The 20,517-nt window shown below is 48.4% G+C and overlaps 1 protein-coding gene across 1 annotated transcript in view; it reads left to right on the forward strand.

The window, feature by feature from the left end:
• Sytl3 (synaptotagmin like 3) overlaps nt 1–20,517 on the forward strand; it is a 58,992-nt gene that overhangs the window by 25,751 nt on the left and 12,724 nt on the right. Inside the window, exons 4-9 of the mRNA XM_059272397.1 lie at nt 236–287; nt 1,484–1,553; nt 3,075–3,153; nt 6,619–6,743; nt 9,906–10,040; nt 18,100–18,278. Of these exons, the coding sequence (XP_059128380.1) occupies nt 236–287; nt 1,484–1,553; nt 3,075–3,153; nt 6,619–6,743; nt 9,906–10,040; nt 18,100–18,278 (640 nt within the window). The remainder of the gene's footprint in view (nt 1–235; nt 288–1,483; nt 1,554–3,074; nt 3,154–6,618; nt 6,744–9,905; nt 10,041–18,099; nt 18,279–20,517) is intronic.

The raw sequence follows: 20,517 nt of genomic DNA on the forward strand, positions 1-20,517 counted from the left end.
ATGTGGATTTGGGGGATGCAGCTCGAGTTGGGAGGTATGGTGGCAAGTGCCTTTACCTGCTGCTCCATCTCACCCATCTTCTGACTCCTGAGCATTTCTGTCCCCGCCCCCCCCCAAAGGATCCTTTTCTAACATAAGAAGTAATATTAAAACCACCTCACCGCGTTGGTCCTGTGTTTGTGCCACCCACAGTGTGTTCTCGGTACTGACTGCCCTTGGCTCGTTTCTCCTCCAGGCAGGCACGAGACTGCTGGGGCGAAGCTCCTGCAATCTTATCAGAAGCTGAGGTGAGTACAGAAGGACAGAGTGTCCCACGTCAGCAGGAGCTCAGAGGACATTCCGAAAGAACTCATGAGTCCCTGACCTCTAGAGGTCACTGCTCGGGCCACGACTTTTTTTTTTTTTTTTTTTTTTTTAAGTGTAAAGTTCTTGGAAAAGTTTGGGAAGAGCTTCCAGATGTTCCTGAGGAACTTTCTAGCTATCCCATTTTTACACTCAATGTTTTTCTCCTCAGCTTCTCCTGAAATGCTGTAAAAAATTAAATACCACTTTGGATTGAGTGTCTGAGACATCCCAGACCATGCAGTTGACTTTATTTCCCTTCTGTGGCATCTTCCCTGGCACCAGGCATCTACCTATTTGTGAGGAAAAAATACCTGTTGTCTGTGAACAGATGTTGACATCTTTGCACAGAACTCTGAATCCCTGGCAGCCTTGGAGCAGCAGGACGCACACGCCTGTTCTGCTGAGTTCAGTGAGCACTACAGACAGTTCCCACGGGGCCTTTTTTTTTTTTTTTTTTTTGGCTCATGATGAAATTTATTCGGTCTCAAAACTTAGAGCTTCCCCTTCCTCTTCCTCCTTCCCCTTTTCCCCTCCCCCTTCCATCATCGTGCCCCTCCCTTCCTCCTCCTCCTCCTCCTTCCCTAGAAATAGCTTGTTATGTAGCCCTGTGGTCTGGTTATTGCTATGTAATCCTGGCTGCCTGTGAACGTCAGGCAATCTTCTTGCCTCGGCCTACCCAGCACTGATGTTACAGGCATGTGACCACATCCACCTTTTGTTTTATTTTCCCATTCCCCATTTGTTCTCCTTTTAGCTCATGCTTCCAGATTTTCTCCAAAGGTGTTTTTGTTTTTGTTTTTTTTTTTCTTTCACATGTTGGCTCTTCTGCTGGTGTGGTTTGTACTAAGCATACAAGAGTCTAGGTAGGACTCCACATAAGAAGCCTGGGTCCAAGAGAAGCTGAGTGGGGAGAGCCAGGGTCCCCTAGTGGCTTCAGAATGTGTTCCTACCGAGACACCAGCATGCAGCTCCCGCTCAGCTCAGAGAAGCAGGGCTAAGCCACGCTGCTGGGTCATTTTCTTTGAAAGGAAATTAGACTCAAACAAAGCTAAGAGCTTGAATGGTACACTCACGTTTGTAGATATGTACACTAGTAACTTGCATAGTTCTAACCCATTATTGTGTCTCTTCTTGGCAGCAAAATCTCTGTGGTCCCTCCTACGCCACCACCTCTCAGTGAGAGTCAGAGCCACGGCAGCCCTGGCAGGGTAACTTGTCTCTCTGAGGGTCCTTGGGTGGGAAGTGGGGAAGGCAGGCCAGCTGAGGATGCTGGAGAGTTAGGCCACAGGAGAGTTAGGCCGACAGATCTGACTTACCTGGAGCTGGAGTGGATTCCTTTTTGTTCCATTGCTAGGGACCATCTGCAGCCTCAGCCGGCTCCTTCTGCTTGTACCCTGAGACATCTTATCCTGACTCTTGTCCCCAGCTTCCATCCCTGACTCTGTTCTGTGCCTTTAGGTGTGTGTGGGTCTGACATGTGTAGAGAGCAGATTGTGTGGGGGTGTGTGACTGATGTGCCCGTGGGAATGAGTCAATGTTGTTTGCAGGCTCTAGGGGGACCAGAACCATTTCTGTCCAAAGAATTTAGCTGTGTGACCTCAGAGTTACCTTGGTTTTCCACCTAAGAAGTGGAAACAATTCTTTGACTTGTCTCCCATGCAGGATAATGCCTCTGCGTGCTTGGAAACTGCCGTGCCACCGAGTTGTATGGCATTGATTGTCTTCATCAATCTGTGCATTAAGGGGAACAATTATGTCTTACATGGGGAAAATATACATGTCTGTTTGAGAGATGAAAACATGTTCATTGTTTCCCGAGTTCACAGAACCTCACAATTCTACTCTATTTTCTCCCGTGATTGTGTTCTGAGGACATATTTTCGGTGAATGGATGGGCACTGGGAGGGTGGATAGATAGATCAGAGGATAGATGGATAGTTGGGTGGGTAAGATAGTTGTATGGGTTGATGAAGTGGGCAAGTGAATGGATAGTGAGTAGGTGGACAGATGGATAGTCAGTGAGTGGGTAGAAAGATAGGTGGTCTCTGGATGTATGCATTGTTGGATGGGTGAGTGGAATGGTGAGGCAGGTGCACAGACGAGTGGAAACTGGATGGATGGGTGGATGGCTAGATGGATAGACACTGGACGAATGGATATATAAATGGATGAATGGATAGGTAGATAGACGAGTAGATAGATGAGTGGGTAGGCAGATACAGATAGATAAATAAATAGCGGCTTCATGGGGAGTAGCCAACGAGTGGGTAGATGGATGGATGAGACCTGAACAAAGCTGCTTTTTCCCCTTCCTATGTTCCCTTTTGGAAGCTAGAGCTCTGTGTTTCCAGGCTAGTCACCTGCATTCTGTTCTTTCTACGTTGGATTTGTGTAGAGCTAGGGGAGGAAGGAGGTCAAACAAGCAATAATTAGCCGAGTACCATCCTTGAGCCAATGAAATGTCAGTCATTATGTCTAAGAGGTGGTTGTTATCTTGTGAACTACCTGTCGATAATGCTCCATCCTTTAATGAGGCTGCAAAACACAGAGGGAAATGGCTGAGTGCCAGGGATGCCTCCTTCCTGGGGGCTGTGCCCTATCCCTCCAGACACGCACACTTGTACCCACACCGGCACACCTTCCCACCCCTTCCTGCCTGCAGTGTTTGGGGGCTGGCAGCCCGGAGGCAGAGGTGGGTCTCACAGCTCATTGTCCCGTGTCTGTTTCAGTTACAGGAACTTGGTCACTTCAGAGGATTTAACAAGTCTGTGGAGAATTTGTTTCTGTCGGTCACCACCCAGATGAAAAGTAAGTGACATTTCTGAAGTTGCTCTTCCATCCTGCCTCATGCAGGCCAGCCCAGGCAGCCCCAGATGGGAAAGACCATGGCTCAATGGAGCAGCCTCTGGCTCCTTGTGGAGGGCAGGAGCCATTTCAGTCTATCAGCCTCACTCTGACTCCTGCTTGTCCTGCCCAAACCTGCCCAGCTCAGCAGCACAAAGGATTCCAGAGGAAGGAAAACAAAACAGGAAAATACCTTGCAATGAATCCCAAACCCTGGCTTTTCTGGCTGGCGGAGCCCAGGATCTTCCCCCTATCTGTTCTTCTCCCCGGTAAACTTTTCCACAGGTGGCAGTAATGTCCCAGTCGCGAGTGCAGTTAACCCTGCCCTGCCCTGGCACCCCATCTCTTTTATCGTTCCCTCCGTTCAGACACACTTTACCTGTTTCTGCTTCTTGCACCTCCTAAGATATCCAGACCCGGGCAGTGACAGAGCGCGTCCAAATGGACCTGGGGCACACATTTCTTTCTCTACTCCTTTCTTTTGTCTTCCATTTACCGCCTCCTTTCTGTCTGTGATGGTCTCATTGTTATTGGCTCTGAGCCAATTGTACGACTGAATTTAAATTAGTCGTCTGTATTCCACACAAGCCCCCGTCACACAGACTGCTGCCATGAGGCCCTGCTCTTCCCATCAGTGGTGGGCTGTCCTGGGTCTCTCTCAGGAGGAGGAAATGGCTGACTTTCATGGGCCTCTTGGCGCCTCCGCGGACACCAGCCTGGCTGTGACAGTGGTCTGTTCTCTGCACAGCCGCTGCTGGTCCCATGGTCCCACGGCATCCTTCGAAATCAGACCCCTCCCCAAGTCCATGTGGCTTCCGAGAATTCTCCATCACTGCAGAAACACAGCTCTCATTTCAAAGGAAGTAAGAGAGAGTTTGTTCTGGAGACAAAGATGAGCGGGTCAGGTTACCCCAAATCCCGCAGTCAAATGCAGCAAAAGTGTCATGGAAATTTTGTGCTGATAATACCAGGAAAGTCATGAATCAAGATCACTTTTCAAATTCATCGGTAGAAACATCAAAGAGCTGGATTACGGCAAACTGGGGAAGTTTCTGTCAGAGAAACATCTGTCTCAGATGTTACCTGATGACGTTCTTAGCCTTTGGGTTGAGGGAAGCTAGGAGTTTGTTTATATTTTCCAAAAGGATTTACCTAATAGTCACATGAGGACGGATGTTAGGTCACACACAGGGGTAGGCAATGCATGGCTATTAGGGGAACTAAAGAGAGCCCAAGATAATCTGGCTCTGAACCTGCAACATTCCAGCTCTCTACAGACATTCTAATCAATCAGCTTTGCAGAACCTTTAACACAGGTGAACTTCTTTCTGGAAATTCTAGTCCACTCCCTCATCCCAAGGCTTCTGTGGAATCGGTGCCTCAGAATCAATCCCAACACTGAGATTCCTCAGCCACGCAAATCCAAAGAGGCAGGATACCTGTGTCACGGCACACTTGCCCTCCATGCAGGTATCCCTGAATGCACAGGTGCACCTGGTGTAGCCTTGTCTCCACCCCTGCCCTGAGTTGTCCGTGTAGACAGAAAGAGCTAATCTTCGGATGGGGTGCAGGTAGCCGCTGTCCTCAGATAGGGGAGTCACCTGCGACCTGCAGCCTCTGCCCTCAGCCTGCCATCAGCCACAGGCAGAGACAGCTAGCGCCTCCTGTCTGGGGCCTGGGAATGGACGTGTAGTGTTTGTCGGTGCTGATTCCCATTTCTTCATTTCGATTCTTTGTGTGTCCTCCTTGCTTTGTTTTCCTCAGAAGTGGGTACAGAGGAAAGAGCAACCTTGGGGGTGAGGAAGGTGAATTAGTGCCTGGGGTCCTCGGGAGGGCCTTGGGAAGGGCCCAGAGCAAGTCTACTGACCAGGGACCCAGGATGCTAAAGTTGGTTTGGAACCAGAGGATTTGAGAATGATGACCCAGAGTGGTACCCTCTGTCTGCCAATGTTGTTTCAAGCACCTAGAGGAAAGAGATTCCAGGCCTATGTAAGACCTGTAGATGTCACGTGCTGGGCCCCCTTAGCAGACGAAGATGGGGTTGATTTGGGAGCAATCTGTGTTTCTGCTTCTTCAGCCCCACCCCACCCCCACCAACGTAGAAAGCTACTTGTCGGAACCCCAAACTTGTCAGGTTCTGTTGTCCTGGAGCCATAACCTTGAAATGGACCACATAGGTGCAGTCCCAAGGTAGTGTGAACAGACAGATGGCAGACAGCTTCGACCAATGGCCAGACAGGGGAGCCTTCACATCCAGGCTGCTGGGAGATGGCTGTCATTGAGGATCTCCGCCATGTGCTAGTCGTCTCCAGTTGCTGACATCAACTGATGCCCCCCGAGATACTTCTGGATGGTAGACCTGAGAATGTTGGGGTGGTGTGGCCCTCAGAAAAGAGCAGCTAGGAAGCGAGACTGAAAAACTGGGTGCCCTGGGCTTGGGAAGCAGGTCAGGGACCTCGATGTCGAGGAAAGGAGACCTCCCAGGCTCTCCCTGCCCAGTGCAAATACTAGGCAGCCGGCAGGCAATAGAAGCATGGGATGTCTCCGTGCATGGACCAGTGGACAGAGGGATGATGTGGAGCTCATGAGTTCCCAAGGGACTTCTGCAAGAGCACAGCTGGAGTGAGCTACACCCTAGAGTCCAGAGAATCGGACAGTTGGTGATCTCACAAGTAACTTTAATATTCACAATCTACCTTAACAATCTGAACGTCGTGTTAAATGAAATGCAGAGTTAAAGTTAATGTCACCTGTTAATGTGGTTAAGGAAATATTTTAGAATAACACAAGTAATTCACATTTCTAAGTAGAGAGTGCGGTGCAGCCGTGAAGATAGCTGAGGGGGAGCTCTAGGGAGGGGGGCTGGATTTGAGGAGGAGTCTGGATGAAATACAGAGCTTTCGCTTGCATGGGGTTCCCTCCCTCACACTTTGTTCACTGTTATTTTAATGCATGTCCCAAGCCAGTTCCTCATCCAGCACAGCCCACAGAAGCCGAAAGCTTGGACCCTATTGTGCCGAGAAATCCAAATAAGTGGTCTTTCCAGGGCATAGTTACTAAAGCAGCCATGGAGCTGTCTCAACCCTTACTCCCTTCCAGCAGTCACAGGGGGATGCTGGTCAATAGCTCAGGGCAGGTGGTTGATCGTATGGATGGCCTGGGGGGCAGGGAAGCTGGGTGGGAAGTTCCCTTTGAGTCCCACCCTGACAGCGGCTGCCCACAGGGACACGGGGCCAGTGTGGACCTCTGGAGGGTCTAGCCTTTCCCCTTCCCTGCCTCTGGCATACAGCCACACCTAGTGCCCTTTGTTCTACCGTGGACCCGTCACCCCTGCCTGCTCACCTTTTTCATCTTTCTGACCCCGAGGATCTGTAAGTCTTGGCAACGTTCCGTGCTTCCCAAGGGTCACCCCTTGTCTTTGTCTCCCAGAGCTCTCCAAGTCCCAGAATGACATGTCTTCTGAGAAGCATCTTCTGGCTATGGATCCCAGGCAGTGTGTGGTCCACACGGAGAGGCGGAGCCAGTCAGACACAGCCGTCAACGTCACCTCCAGGGTAGGCACTGAGGCCTGCTGGGCCTCCCCACCCGCCACCCGCCACCCGCCACCCGCCACCCGCCACCCGCCACCCGCCACCCGCCACCCGCATGTCATCTTTTCTGAGTTTTCTGGCCTGTTTTCCTCTGTACTTATTTGTCGTTTGATAGAAAACCTTAATCAGCCAGGAAAACCTAATTATATATAATCCGTATTCAGGCACACCTCTGTCTCCAAAAAAAAAAAAAAAATGTTTACGTTGTGATTCACAACAGTAGCAAAACTACAGTTATGAAGTAACAATGAAAATAATTTTATGGTGGTGGGGTCACCACAACCGGAGGAACTGTGTTAAAGGGTCACAGCATTCGGAAGGTTGAGAACCATTGCTCTAGAAATTTCAAGATCGGCCTCCATCTGCTGATGTCCACCTGAGTCCAGGATGCCCCTTGGTAAAAATAAAAACAGTAGGAATCTCTGTTTGCCCAGAATGGAGCTCCTGTATGCAGCCAGAGAGACAAGGAAGCCTCTAACTTGCCATCTGGGTCACCTAGGTAGATCTCTGAACTTTTGTTATGATGTGTTAGACCCTGTACAGAGAGCTTTACACAGACTATCAACCCAACAAGATGGGTATTAAAAGTAGCCTTGTTTTACACTGAGGGATATATGATGGCTTAGAGAGGTTAGGACCTATGCCCACAGTTACGTACCTGGAGATGGGAATCCTATGTTTGAACTGGTCCCATCTTGGTCTGGAGGCTGAACTCTGGAGTTGTGAGTTGTGGCTGGAGGAGAGCCACTAGGCTCTTGATGAGGTGAGACTTCCACATCACTGAGTGAGGACTGGGTATGAGGTGTAGACTCCTACATCACTGCATCCTCACTGGGTCTGAGATGCAGATTCCTACATCACTGCATCCTCACTGGGTATAAGATGCAGACTCATACATCACTGCATCCTCACTGGGTATGAGATGCAGACTCCTGCATCACTGCATCCTCACTGGGTATGAGATGTAGACTCCCACATCACTGCATCCTCACTGGGTATAAGATGCAGACTCCTGCATCACTGCATCCTCACTGGGTATGAGATATAGACTCCCACATCACTGCATCCTCACTGGGTATAGGATGTAGACTCCCGCATCACTGCATCCTCACTGGGTATAAGATGCAGACTCCTACATCACTGCATCCTCACTGGGTATGAGATGTAGACTTCCACATCACTGCATCCTCACTGGGTATGAGATGTAGACTCCCACATCACTGCATCCTCACTGGGTATGAGATGCAGACTCCCACATCACTGCATTCTCACTGGGTATGAGATGCAGACTCCCACATCACTGCATCCTCACTGGGTATGAGATGCAGACTCCCACATCACTGCATCCTCACTGGGTCTGAGATGCAGACTCCCACATCACTGTGTCCTCACTGGGTATGAGGTGTAGACTCCCACATCACTGCATCCTCACTGGGTATGAGATGCAGAATCCCACATCACTGCATCCTCACTGGGTATGAGGTGTAGACTCCCACATCACTGCATCCGCACTGGGTCTGAGATGCAGACTCCCACATCACTGAGTCCTCACTGGGCATGAGATGCAGACTCCCACATCACTGCGTCCGCACTGGGCATGATATTCGGGGTCTCTGATGCCTTTCTATTGAGCCTCTGGTGACAAGCAGTTGCTGATGCTGACAGTTCTCCAGTGACTTGTGTCTCAAACATTTGAGATATGCTCAGGAGGGCTTTGGAGTTCCCAAGTGCGAATGTGTCTGCTCACAGTGGCTCCCTGGAGCCAACCTCTTTTCTTCAAGGGGGCAGATGGGGGCTGGCATAAGGTCCACTTCCGAAGGACTTTGGGCAGGTGGTGCCTTGGTTGCCTGCTGTATCACAGAATAGACTTACTCCCACGACCATCGTCAAAAACCTGAGCTTTACTCAGAAGCCAACCAACACGTCCAACAGCTCACAGCTCGGGAACGACGGTGCCGGGAGCAGAACCTGGGTTTAGATGTTGCTAATTTCCAGGCTGCTTCAGTTTCCCCTGTGAGGACAAGGGAAGGCCGGAAGGAGGAGGGCTCAAGGAAGGGAACCCCAGCAGTTCAGCACTTACCAGGTCAGGTGAAGCTAGTCTGATGGTGTCCCCCACTGAGGGCTGTCTGCATGCCCAGCATCATTCTCTGCAGAGAGGCCATGTTGGTGTTTATCTTTAAAGCAGCTCTGTTCGATTCGTCCCCATGAAAGATGAGGACACTGGGGTAGAGAGTTGGCAGAGACCAGTGTGTTCAGAAGGAGGAGGCCAAGCCTACTTGGAGTATTCCAGCCCCTCCCCCACTCCTGCCATGAGAGGTGCTTTCTTTTCACTTGGGGCGAAATGTGCCCCATGCAGGGTATCTCAGGTTCCCTCTGGCCTCACTCCTGGCATTCTGAATGTTGGTGTCACGTGACATCCTTGGCATGTCCCTCCCCTGCAGCATGAGTCCATGGGACAGAGCCTCCCAGACAATCACAGTCCAGAGGTTGTCTGAGCTGTGAGGGTGGAGGGATCCAAGCAAGGAAGAGCGGGAGAGGCTGTGGATAGATGGCCCTGCCCGTGTAGACTCCGCTGCTTGGATGTCCTCTTGTGGCCACACTCTCAGCATGGCACAGCTGGGAACCTAGTTTATCAATTGTATTTTACTACAACTAATTTGGATTAAATCCATCCCCATGTTGTTAGTGGCTATTGAGAAGTACAGCTGTGACGTTATAGGAGAAATACTAATTATTAGCCAAAGAAAAAGAGAATAAATACAATTTAAAGATGTATTTTTCCCTTTATATGGGCACACTAAAAGTAAAATTGTTTGCCAATATGAAACTGTATTTCACATGACTGCATGTCATGATCATTATTAAAGCCAGAACTTAAATGTTTCAGCACTTCCTGTAACACAAAGCAGCCCATCTGTCAATGCTTGTGACTGTCCCTAATGACTCTGCCCTAGGGTCCTGCCGGTGTGTGGGGTGTGTGCCTTGATCCAAACACAAGTGTGTCTTCCTACTCAGCTGGCAGAGGTTTGTGTGTGAGAAACATCACTTCGCAGATGCAGGCTGGGCTTGCTGGTCTCTTCAGTCACATGGGATGTGGGCTATGATGTTTGTTTTTACCCTCTCCAGAAGGTCAGCTCGCCCGATATTCTGAAAGCGTTCCATCAAGAAGATCCCAAAGACCCTCCCAGCCCTGTTTTGAAGCAAGACATTCTCCCATCCAGTCCAGCACGCAGCACTGTCTTCTCTGGAGGCCTGAGACATGTGAGTCTTGTCCCAGCATTCTTTAAGATGTGTAGTTTTCAAGACATCAACGACTAGAAATATAGCTCAATAGTAGCACACAGGCATGGCATGTACACAGTACAACTCTGTTGAATCCCCAGCACCAGGGAAGAAAGCCAACCAGACATTATCCAGCTGGCCTGGTAGGTAAGGCCTGGTGTATTAGATAAGAATGGCCCCCATAGGCTCAGAATGCTTGGTCCTCAGTTGTTGGAACTGTTTGTGAAGGACTGGGAGGAGTGACCTTGATGGAGGAGGCGGATCCCTAGTGGCATTTCAGAAGCTCATCCCATTCCCAGTTAGCTCTTCCTCTGCTTCATGCTTGTGGATCAGATGTAAACTCTCAGCTGCTGCTCCAGCGCTATACCTGCCTGTCTGCTGCCATGCTCCCCACGAATGATGGTCAAGGACTCACCTTCTGAAACCATAAGCCCCCAATAAACTTTCTTCCGTAAGTTGCCTTGGTCATGGTGATAGTGATAGGAAAGTAGCTAAGACACAAGGAAGGACTAGACTCTCGTCTTGTGGTCAATACGGAGTGTGAGAGTTGAGTGTGGAGGTGATTTTCACTTAGATTTGGAGCTAGGGAAAGCCTCAAAATACAGTGAAGCCGGCTTTTCTGTTCATCTTTTTTTTTTTTTTTTTTTTTGGTTTTTCGAGACAGGGTTTCTCTGTGTAGCTTTGCACCTTTCCTGGAACTCACTTGGTAGCCCAGGCTGGCCTCGAACTCACAGAGATCCACCTGCCTCTGCCTCCCGAGTGCTGGGATTAAAGGCGTGCGCCACCACCGCCCGGCTTCTGTTCATCTTTTTAAAAATGTTGTATTGTGGAGAACATTTTCTACCTTCAGAAAGTAACTAGTAATTAATTGTGCTGGTTTTTTGTCAACTTGACACAAACTGGAGTCATCTGGAAAGAGGGAATCCCAGCTGAGGAACTGCCTCCATCAGATTGGTTCATGGGCAAGTCTGTTAAACATTTTCTTGATAACTGACTAGAGAAGGGCCCAGCCCTTTGTGGGTGGTGTCACCCTTAGGTGGTGGTCCTGGGTTACATAAGAAAGCCAGCAGAGCAAGCCACAAGCCAGTAAGCAGTATCCCTCCATGGTCTCTGCTTCAGTTCCCATCTCCTGGTTCCTGCCTCGAGCTCCTGCCCCTGGCCTTCTTTCATGATGGACTGTGACCTGTAAGCTGAATAGACCCTTTCCTCCCAAAGTTGCTTTAGGTCATGGTTTTTATCATAGCATCAGAAAGCAGGGTAAGACAGTAACAGAATAATGGTGTGTGTCAAGGAAAAGTGGGTTGTTTTTTGTTTCTTTTTGGGTTTTTTTTTTTTTTTTTTTTTTCAAGACAGGGTTTCTCTGTGTAGTCTTGTCTGTCCTGGATCTCGCTCTGTAGACCAGGTTGGCCTCAAACTTAGAGATCTGCCTGTCTCTGCCTCCCGAGAGCTGGGATTAAAGACATGTTGCTACCACCTCCAGCTTTAAGGAAAAGTTTTAAAGTTTGTTTTGTTTTGTTTGAGACCTAGTCTCTCTCTGTATGTAGCCCTGACTGGCTTGAAACTCACTCTGTAGACCACACTGGCCTGGAACTCACAGAGATCTGCCTGGCTCTGCCTCCCAAGTGCTGGCATTAAAGGCATGTGCCACCATGTCCAGAGAAAACGTTTTAAATTTTGATGGTCTCGTTTATCAAGATTTTCTTCTGTGGGTATTCCTGTGGTTTGTATCTTTGCAGGCTGTGGCGATAGTGTCCTGTTTTCTAGAAGCTTTAATTAGATCTTCCTTTTCTGTTTTCATCTGCACTCTGACTTGTTTGGTACGATGCTCAGGTTGAGGCTAATTTTATGTGGTTATTTAGTCAATACAGCATTCTTTGTTTTTAAAAAGACTGTCTTTCCTCTAGTGACTAGATCATTTTGTCCCATCAAGTCTTATGAGCGTGGTCCCTATTCTGGACTCTGTTCCCCTGGTCACTAGGCCTATGCTGATGTCAGGACCACCTTGTCTTGTTTGTAGCTTTCCTTTAAGTTTTGAAGTGTAGGTGTTTCGATTTTATTCTTCTTTTTCAAATGGCTTCCTAGTGTTTAAATCTGTTCTATTTCTAGACTGCATCTGTAGTCACCTATTCACTCATCTACTAAACAAAACCTAACGCTACCCGTGCGGGAGGGAACCTGAGGCCTCGATTAACGGTAGTTTTGATTGGTTCTGTGTTGGCATCACAAAACACCACTGACTTGGTAATTTGAAAACAATAGAAGTTTACTTACGATTCTAGAAGATGGGATTCCAAGATCAAGACGATGGTAGACTCAATCTGTTCAGGGCCTATTTCCTGCTTGGTGATGGGCATGGTCAAACTGTGTGCTCACCTGGTGGAAGCAGTGAGGGAGCTCCCTTTGGCCTGTTTTCTGAGGATGCTAACCCCACTCATGAAGGCCCCACTCTCGTGACCTACTCATCTCCTCATATCATAGGTTTCAGAGCTTGCATTTGAGGATAGCTTAACACCCAGGGCTGTTGATGTTGCAGAATAGTCTAGAAAGATGAAAGGCAAGAGTGGTGTGATATATTGCACGGGGGACCCCCAGCTGGCTGGGCCAGGATATCCCACGTGCGAGGGAAAACATGCTGGCATGCTGGGCAGATGCAGTGGTGGGCAGCGGGCCAGACATGCCATGCGGGCATGGCAGTGGTTGACACAGCAGCATGGAAAGCTGCTCACAACCCGGGCACTGCGTCTGTGTGGAAAGAGTTTATTATAGTAGGGAGGTAAGGAGACAGAAAGACAGAAAAGAGAGAGGAAGAGGAGAGAGGAGGAGAAGCGCACCCCATGATAGGGAAGCTTTTAAGAGTGCGGAAGAGAGAGAGGAAGGGGAGGGGTTTTTCCTTAAAATGAGGACACAGGGCAGCGCCAGATTTCAAGGGGCGGGTCAGAATATTAACATTCCTCCGTTTTGATTATTATAAAAAGATGAGTTATGGAAGCAAGTGGGGGAACAAGGGCGCTGAATTCCCGAGACTACTTCAAGCTGACAAGGGGCGAAGTGGGAGGGGGGAACCAGGAGTCACGCATGGTGGAAATCTCAGCAACGTTCCTGGAGGGAGCTGAGGAGGCAGGTTGCAGCAGTGGTGTTCCAGGAGCTTGGGGGAGATGGCATGCCAAATCAGGAGTATAGAAGCCATGGCATCTGCTGTTTATCTGGAGGTCAGGCAATGAAATGAACTGGCAAGTTGGCTATATTGCCAGCATGTAGGGAGGTTAGGTCTCCGGGTCCTGCCCGCTCAAGCCTGAGAGCTGCACGGCAGCTGGGAAATGCCAGGCCAAGACCGGAGGACTTTCCTCGGCCCGTAAAACAGTGCACGTCATCTCCGTGAAGATCAGGTGGGCAAGGCTGGCTCTAGAACCTTCTTTTCTGGTGTGGATTCCTGTGGTGGGTTCAAGGCAGTGAGAGTGGCCTGAGGGCAGGGAGGCTCTGGAAAGGAGCCAGCAAGAGCCTGAGGTTGACTCAAAAGGACACTGATCCAGTAGAACAAAACCGAACTCACTTCCTAGAGAATCCGAGGAACTGAGTCGGCCCAGTTCCTGGCATCCCACTAGAGTTGGCTCCACACTCCTCCACAGGGCCAGAATCACGTTCTTACAGTTCCAGAGCCAATACATCTCTAAGAACACTTGAGATAGTCCACGGGTCCTGTACACCCTGCCCCCATTCTGCTTTGACCTCATCTGCTCCCATTGGTCCCTCGGCTCAACCACAGGGTCTTTCACTGGCTCTCAAGCCCCAGGACACAGACATTCCCAAACCACTCCCTACTTCTTTGAAATTTTGTTTGGAGGCTCCTTCTCAGAGAGGCCCCTGTCTGTTCCCATTTCACTCATCTGCTTCAGGCTTATCATATGCTTAGCATCTTCTACCTGAGACCCACTTCCCTTATCTGCCTTTTATCAACTGTTAGTCCATTTCACAATCAACCAACCTGATTGTGTCAGGGGTCAGGTGGTTTACTTGAGTCCTACAGGGCCTGCAGAACGTGGGGTCACCTAGCCCAGGGACCATAGACCATCAGATGTGCCCCACAGGCTTGTTGAGCACTTGTATGAACTGGTTTTACTTACTTGTTTCTTCTCCCTGTAGCTAGTTGATCCCTGCTTGGAAAACCTTCAAGGATTAAGGTTGGGCAGAGGGAAACGGCTCAGTGGGTAAATCTATAATCCAATGTCTCTAGTTCAAATCCCTGCAACCCTATAAAAGCCAGATGTTGTAGCATGTGTGTAAGGATTCTGTATATGCGCAGCTGGGGGGGGGGGTCTTGTCTAGCGCCTTATTACGTCATCAGCGGGCGACTGCATCCTAGCCTAAAAGCCGGACATGCACCCCCACGCTCTCTGCCTCTCTCTGTGCCTCTTTCTGCATCTCTCTGGCGCTCTCTCTCTCTCTCTCTCTCTCTCTCTCTCTCTCTCTCTCTCTCTCTCCTAATAAAGCTCTAAAAGGTACCACTGGGTTCTGTCATGACTGTGACCTTTCCAACGCCGACCAAACCAGCGCCAGCCACCAGCGCCCTATACCCTTTCAACGTGTCTAAAATCCCAAGAGAATACCCCCAAAGCTCAAAGCCAGTTAGTCTGGTGTAAATATGGTGGGAGGTACGGACAGACACCCAAAGTTGTCCTCTGACATCCAAATATGCCTTGTGGCATGTGTGCCTTCACAGGAACATGTATTCATACCTGTACATATACATCTTATACAAAAAAACCCTTTTAGATGTTCTAAGAAGAGTTGGGGCCGTGACACTGAGCTAAGGAGAAGGACATGTGGGCCTTCTTTCTTGTGATAGTTTTTCTTGGCTTACACTCAATAGGGCACGCCATTCTCATCCCTTCTAATTTTTTTTTTTTGTGGTGTGTACCCTTCAAATTTATGATAATGAGATTAGATTGTCCTTAACTGTAATATCTTCTTTTAAACTAAAGCAGTATTTGCCTAAGGGATTCAAACTTCCATAAGGCAAGTAACCACTATGTTATTTCTTGTCCAAAGATGTTACCTACCCTTCCTGGAGAAATTCACAACTCTGAGAAACGAGGAGTTGAGCTAGTAAACGCTTATGAAATCTCCACTTACACTTAGAGGCGGGGAATAAATAGAGACAATTATCCAACCTCCCAAGTAGTGAAATCAGGGCAAAATTTAAGCAAACTACTATTTTGGGATGATGTTAATAACGTCTAAAAAATGCAAGGCAAGGCCCCAGAGCGTCAGGCATCTGAAAACCACATGGTGAATGAAAATTGTTGCAACTTCCCTGGAGGGCAACCAGAGGTATAGGCACACAGTCAAAAGCCTTGCGGTGTCTGCTTCTGCCACAGGCCTCGTGCATGCTGAACACATCCCTCACCACTGAGCTACACTCCCAGCCCCGCAGGTACTCTTGAACAATTGAACAGACAGGATGTTGGCCCCCATGTGCATATATGGATGTCCTGGGCAGCATTGCTTGTAATGATTTTAATGCTGGAAATTTGGCAGCAACCAAACAGAAAATGTGCCGTGGTTCATAGGCACATAGGATTCTTGAACTGTGTGAGCACTCGGTTAAGGCATAGTATTTGGGAGGGGAGTTGATAGTACTAATGAAACCATAAGGAAAATAAAATTGATTAGCAGGTAGTTTTGAAGCAGCCTCTACTCAGAAGGGAAGGGCAGGGACTAACTAAAGGAGGGGCAGACAGGGCATTTCTGAGATCCTGGTGATGTTTTTCATTGTGTGTGTGTGTGTGTGTGTGTGTGTGTGTGTGGTGTGAACAGAGGCATGCACATGTCACATCATATGTGTGTCAGCATCATCAAGCCACCTTGTTTGAGACAGGATCTCTTGTTTCCACTGCTTACACTTGGCTAGCTGGCCTGAGAACATCCAGGGATTCTCCTGTCTCTGCCTGTAGGATCACTGAGGTCATAGATGAGTTACTGTGTCCGGCTTAGGTGGGTGGTAGGGTTACGAACCCAGGTCCTCGTGCTTGCGTGGCAGACACTTTACTTGCTGATCTATCGCCCCAGACCTAGTGTTCTTTTTCTTAACATGGGGGTGGGGATAGATGTTAACCTTGCAGTTATTTTTGAACTACTCTTGTGCATTACACGCGCTGTTTAAATACTGTGTACGTTTCACAGCCAAGAAGGAGACAAGAACAAAGGATGGGGTTTGCCCAGCTTGCAAAGGGGTCCAGAAGGTGCAGGGTTTTCAACAGACATGTACATTTTGGGCACTGCCCACAGGCCGGGGTTCTAACCCTTTATGTTTTTATAACTCACTGAGGCAACACAGTCTGTTTTACAAATGAGGAAACCGAGGGAAATTGCTGGAGATCACACAGCCAGCAGGGCTCAGCCGGGGACGAAAGTCCGCCTATCACTGGCGAACCCACTCTGTAGTTCTTTTCCGTGTGTTCTTGGCTAACAATATATTACTTATAAAAGAAAAATCATAGCTGTAATTTTCCTAGTTTTTCTGCCTTTATGATATAGACAGGCCCAGGATTCAGCTTGAGGTGATTAGTAGGTAACCTCATGACCTTCAGGGGGTCCCTGACCACCGGTGGGTGGATGGTCTTTGTTTTGACCTGAGTTGCTTTTCTTTCGAAGGCCGTCAGCCCCATTGGCTCTGGCAGGAATCAGATCTAGCTTGCTCTTCTAGGCCAGGACTGTTTGGTTGACTCAGGTTACTGTTCAAGTTTACAGCTTGCTCTGAAGTTCTGTTCTGGCTCCAGAGAAATCAGAACTGAGTCCCAGACAAGGAGCTGGTGGAAAGGTTATCAGCCACCTCCAAAGAATTTCGTGTGGAGGGCCAAGTACTTCTCCTGGGCTGAGTTCCAGGCAAAGGGTCCTTTGAGTTTTTTCCCAGTCCTAGGCATCGAACCTAGGGCCTTCTGCATTGTGGGCAAGTGCTTTATCACTGGGCTACAGTCCCGGCACAAATTGTATTGTAATGACTAGAATTCTTGAGCTCTTCCTTTCCTTCCATTCCGTTGCCTCCTCCCTCCCCACATCTTTTCCCCAGTCTTCCTTTTTAACCCTTGCTCATCCTCGCCGCTTCACCGTCCCGCTGTCTTTGAATGTATACTGGTTCAAAGTTGTTTCCCAATCCGACTGTCACGTGGTTTGTCAGATGACATTTTTCTGAGCCCGGGTGTGGCGGCGCTGGCTGCTGGCATTAGTTAAGGCGGGTCCCAGGCCCTTTGAGTCGGTTTGGTTTTTATCTCTCTCTGCCAGTTACCGCTTTCTGCTGTAGATTTTCCTGGTTTTACGGTACGGAGGAGCCCGTTGGGTATCGGAAACAGAAATTATTTAGGCTTCACTGTTCCTACAAAGTCAGTACTGACATGGACTACTCACAAATGGTGGCGGTTATTTAAGGAAATTTAACAGTGATTCGATGACTTAATCTTTCAGGCACAGGCATCCTGGGATGCATACCTTCATGTAGCATTTATGCTTGGACTGCTCTAATATTTGAAGGCAATTTTATTTTTATTTTAGGTGCAAATATAATGTATTGTTATCTTCGCACAGTCCACCTAAGTCACTTGGTGTAACTCTGAGGTCGGTATTATTGATCTCTGTTAGACTTGGACATAGCCAGTGAGTAGCAGAGTTAGCCCTGGAGTCAGTTGTCCCTGATTCTAGCCTCAGCCACTTAGTCTCACTGTCTGCTGCTTCACACACACCATCCAGCCACGGATACCATCTGGTCCAAGACCTAAGTTTACAGAATGGCGCATGAGCGAGTCCACTTCGCCCCGGTGACTCACGGTGAAGACATAAGGAGGGACGGTCTGCTGAGGATGCCTCACCGCCTGAGAGGTCCCCAGGTGGCAACTTGGGTTAGCAAAGTGCATGCTGGGGTGCGTGTATCAGCTTAACATGAGTCAGGATGCATGCTCTGTGTGAACTGTGATTGATCACGAGAGCAGAACTGCAAAATAAACTTATTGGCTGTGAGTTAACCTATTATGTCTGCCATTGATTCCAGGGAAGCTTAATTAGCATTAACAGTACCTGCACGGAGATGGGTAATTTTGACAACGCTAACGTCACTGGAGAAATAGAATTTGCCATTCATTACTGCTATCAAAGCCGTTCTTTAGAAATACACATCAAGACCTGTAAGAACCTGGCCTACGGAGAGGAGAAGAAGAGGAAGTGCAACCCGTAAGTTGTTGGGGGTTGTTTTGTTTTACTTGAAGTTCGGCATCAGGTAGCTGTGGTCCTTGGAAGTGTTGCTGATGCAAGGGTAAAGACAGGTCAATAGAAAATCAAAGTCTAACTTTATAGACCTTCACATATATGGGAATTTGGAGGCCCAAGGGGCATTTTAGACCATTTGAGTTGCTGTCAACAGACGGCTAGAGACTGGATGGGTAAGAGACAGCAGAAATTTATCCTTGCAGTTGCGGATGCTGGGAAGCCCGGGTGCTGACAGAGCTGGTGTCTGGTGAGGGCCAGCTCCCTGGTCCACAGACAGACGTCTGTGCACAGACAGACGTCTGTGTCTGTCATCCCAGGGGAGAAGCAGGGAAGGGCATCTCTCTGAGGACTCCTGTATAAGAGCACAAATCCCATTCACGAGGGCCACCCTCACACCTAACCATCTCCCAAAGGCCCCACCTCCAAATATCCTTACGTGGGAGTTAAGTTCCAACACAGGAGTTGAAATTTAGGGGCAACAACATTCAGTGCGTGTCAAGGAGCTAAAGGGTGTTGGAAGTTTGATTTTATACAGGAAAAACAAAATTAACATCTTCCTCACACAATTCATAAATAACTTTTTTTGAAGATCTATTTTATTTTATGTGTATGGATGCTTTGTGTGCATGTATGTATGTGCACCCTGGGTGTGCAGTGCCCATGTGTCTTAATTACTTTTCTATTGCTGTGATAAAACACTGTGACCAAGGAATCTTAGAGTTTCAGAGAGTTAGAGTCAATGATGGAGAAGTAAGGGAGCAGCTGAGAGCTCACATATTGACCCCCCCATCCACAAGGCAGAAAGGGAGGGAGAGCCTGACTGACTGAGACTGGGATTGGCACAAGTCTTTGGAAAACTCAAAGCCTGCCCCCAGTGACACACCTCCTCCAACACAGCCACACCTCCTAGTCCTTCCCAAACAGTGCCACCACTGGGGACCGAGTATTCAAACCTATGAGCCTATGAGGCGGGCCCATTCATTCAAACCACCAGAAAGGAGCGTTGGATCCCATAGAACTGGAGTTCCACTCACTATGTGGGTGCTGGGAACTGAACCCTGCCGCAAGGGTTCTTAACCTTTGAGCTGTCTCTCCAGCCTCTCATAAAGTAACTTTTAAAATTTTCCCACTGATATAAAAAGAAATATCACTATTATTTAGAGGTGACAACCAGATGGCTCAGAGGTTAAGAGCACTGACTGCTCTTCCAGAGGTTCTGAGTTCAAATCCCAGCAACCACATGGTGGCTCACAACCATCTGCAATGAGATCTGGTGCCCTCTTCTGGCCTGCAGGGATACATGCTGTATACACAATAAATAAATAAATCTTTAGAGGTGACAACTAACTGAAATAAGCAGAGGTTCCCATAGAGGCATTAGATACCTGGGTTTCCCCTGTGGTGAACTTTCTGTTCATGTCTTTGGCCCATGTTGTTTATTATTATTATTATTATTATTATTATTATTATTATTTATTTTTATTATTATTATTATTGTTGTGTGTGTGTGTGTGTGTGAGTGTGTGTGTGTGTGTGTGTGTGTGTGTGTGTACACACACATGCATGCAGGAGCCTGTGTGTATGAAGCTAGAGATTGATGCAGGGCCTCATGCAAAGGATACCCTCTCTCCTTGAGCTTATACCTTCAGTCCATCTCCAGCCCTGGGGAATTTGTTTCTGGGTGCAAAGGATTAGGCCGCAGCCCTTGTGCATGCCAGACACAAACTCCACTGCTGAGCTAGAACTCAGCCATAGGGAAATGGTTTAAAACCATATTTAAAATAGACTGGATCCCCTGTTTAAAATAGGGTTTGAAAGTTCTGCATCTGTTATGTATTTTTTTTTTACATCACTTATTCTAGCTATTGCTTCTTTTCGGGGTTATTTGTGATGCCTTTTCTTGGGGAAAATTTGATGTGATAAATTTTCCAAGCCTTTCCTCTTTTTTTTTTTTTTCCGAGACAGGGTTTCTCTGTGTAGTTTTGGTGCCTGTCCTGGATCTTGCTCTGTAGACCAGGCTGGCCTCAAACTCACAGAGATCCTCCTGGCTCTGCCTCCCGAGTGCTGGGGTTAAAGGCATTCGGCACCACAGACCACTCCAAGCCTTTCCTTTTAAGGCCCTGGTTCTGAGGGCAGGTCTCAGACAGAGCATGGGCTTTGAATGTGCAAGCCCCTGCTGTGATTGTAATTGCCAGCACTACAA

Source organism: Peromyscus eremicus, chromosome 8b (assembly GCF_949786415.1).
Source record: "Peromyscus eremicus chromosome 8b, PerEre_H2_v1, whole genome shotgun sequence".
Classification (NCBI taxonomy): domain Eukaryota; kingdom Metazoa; phylum Chordata; class Mammalia; order Rodentia; family Cricetidae; genus Peromyscus; species Peromyscus eremicus.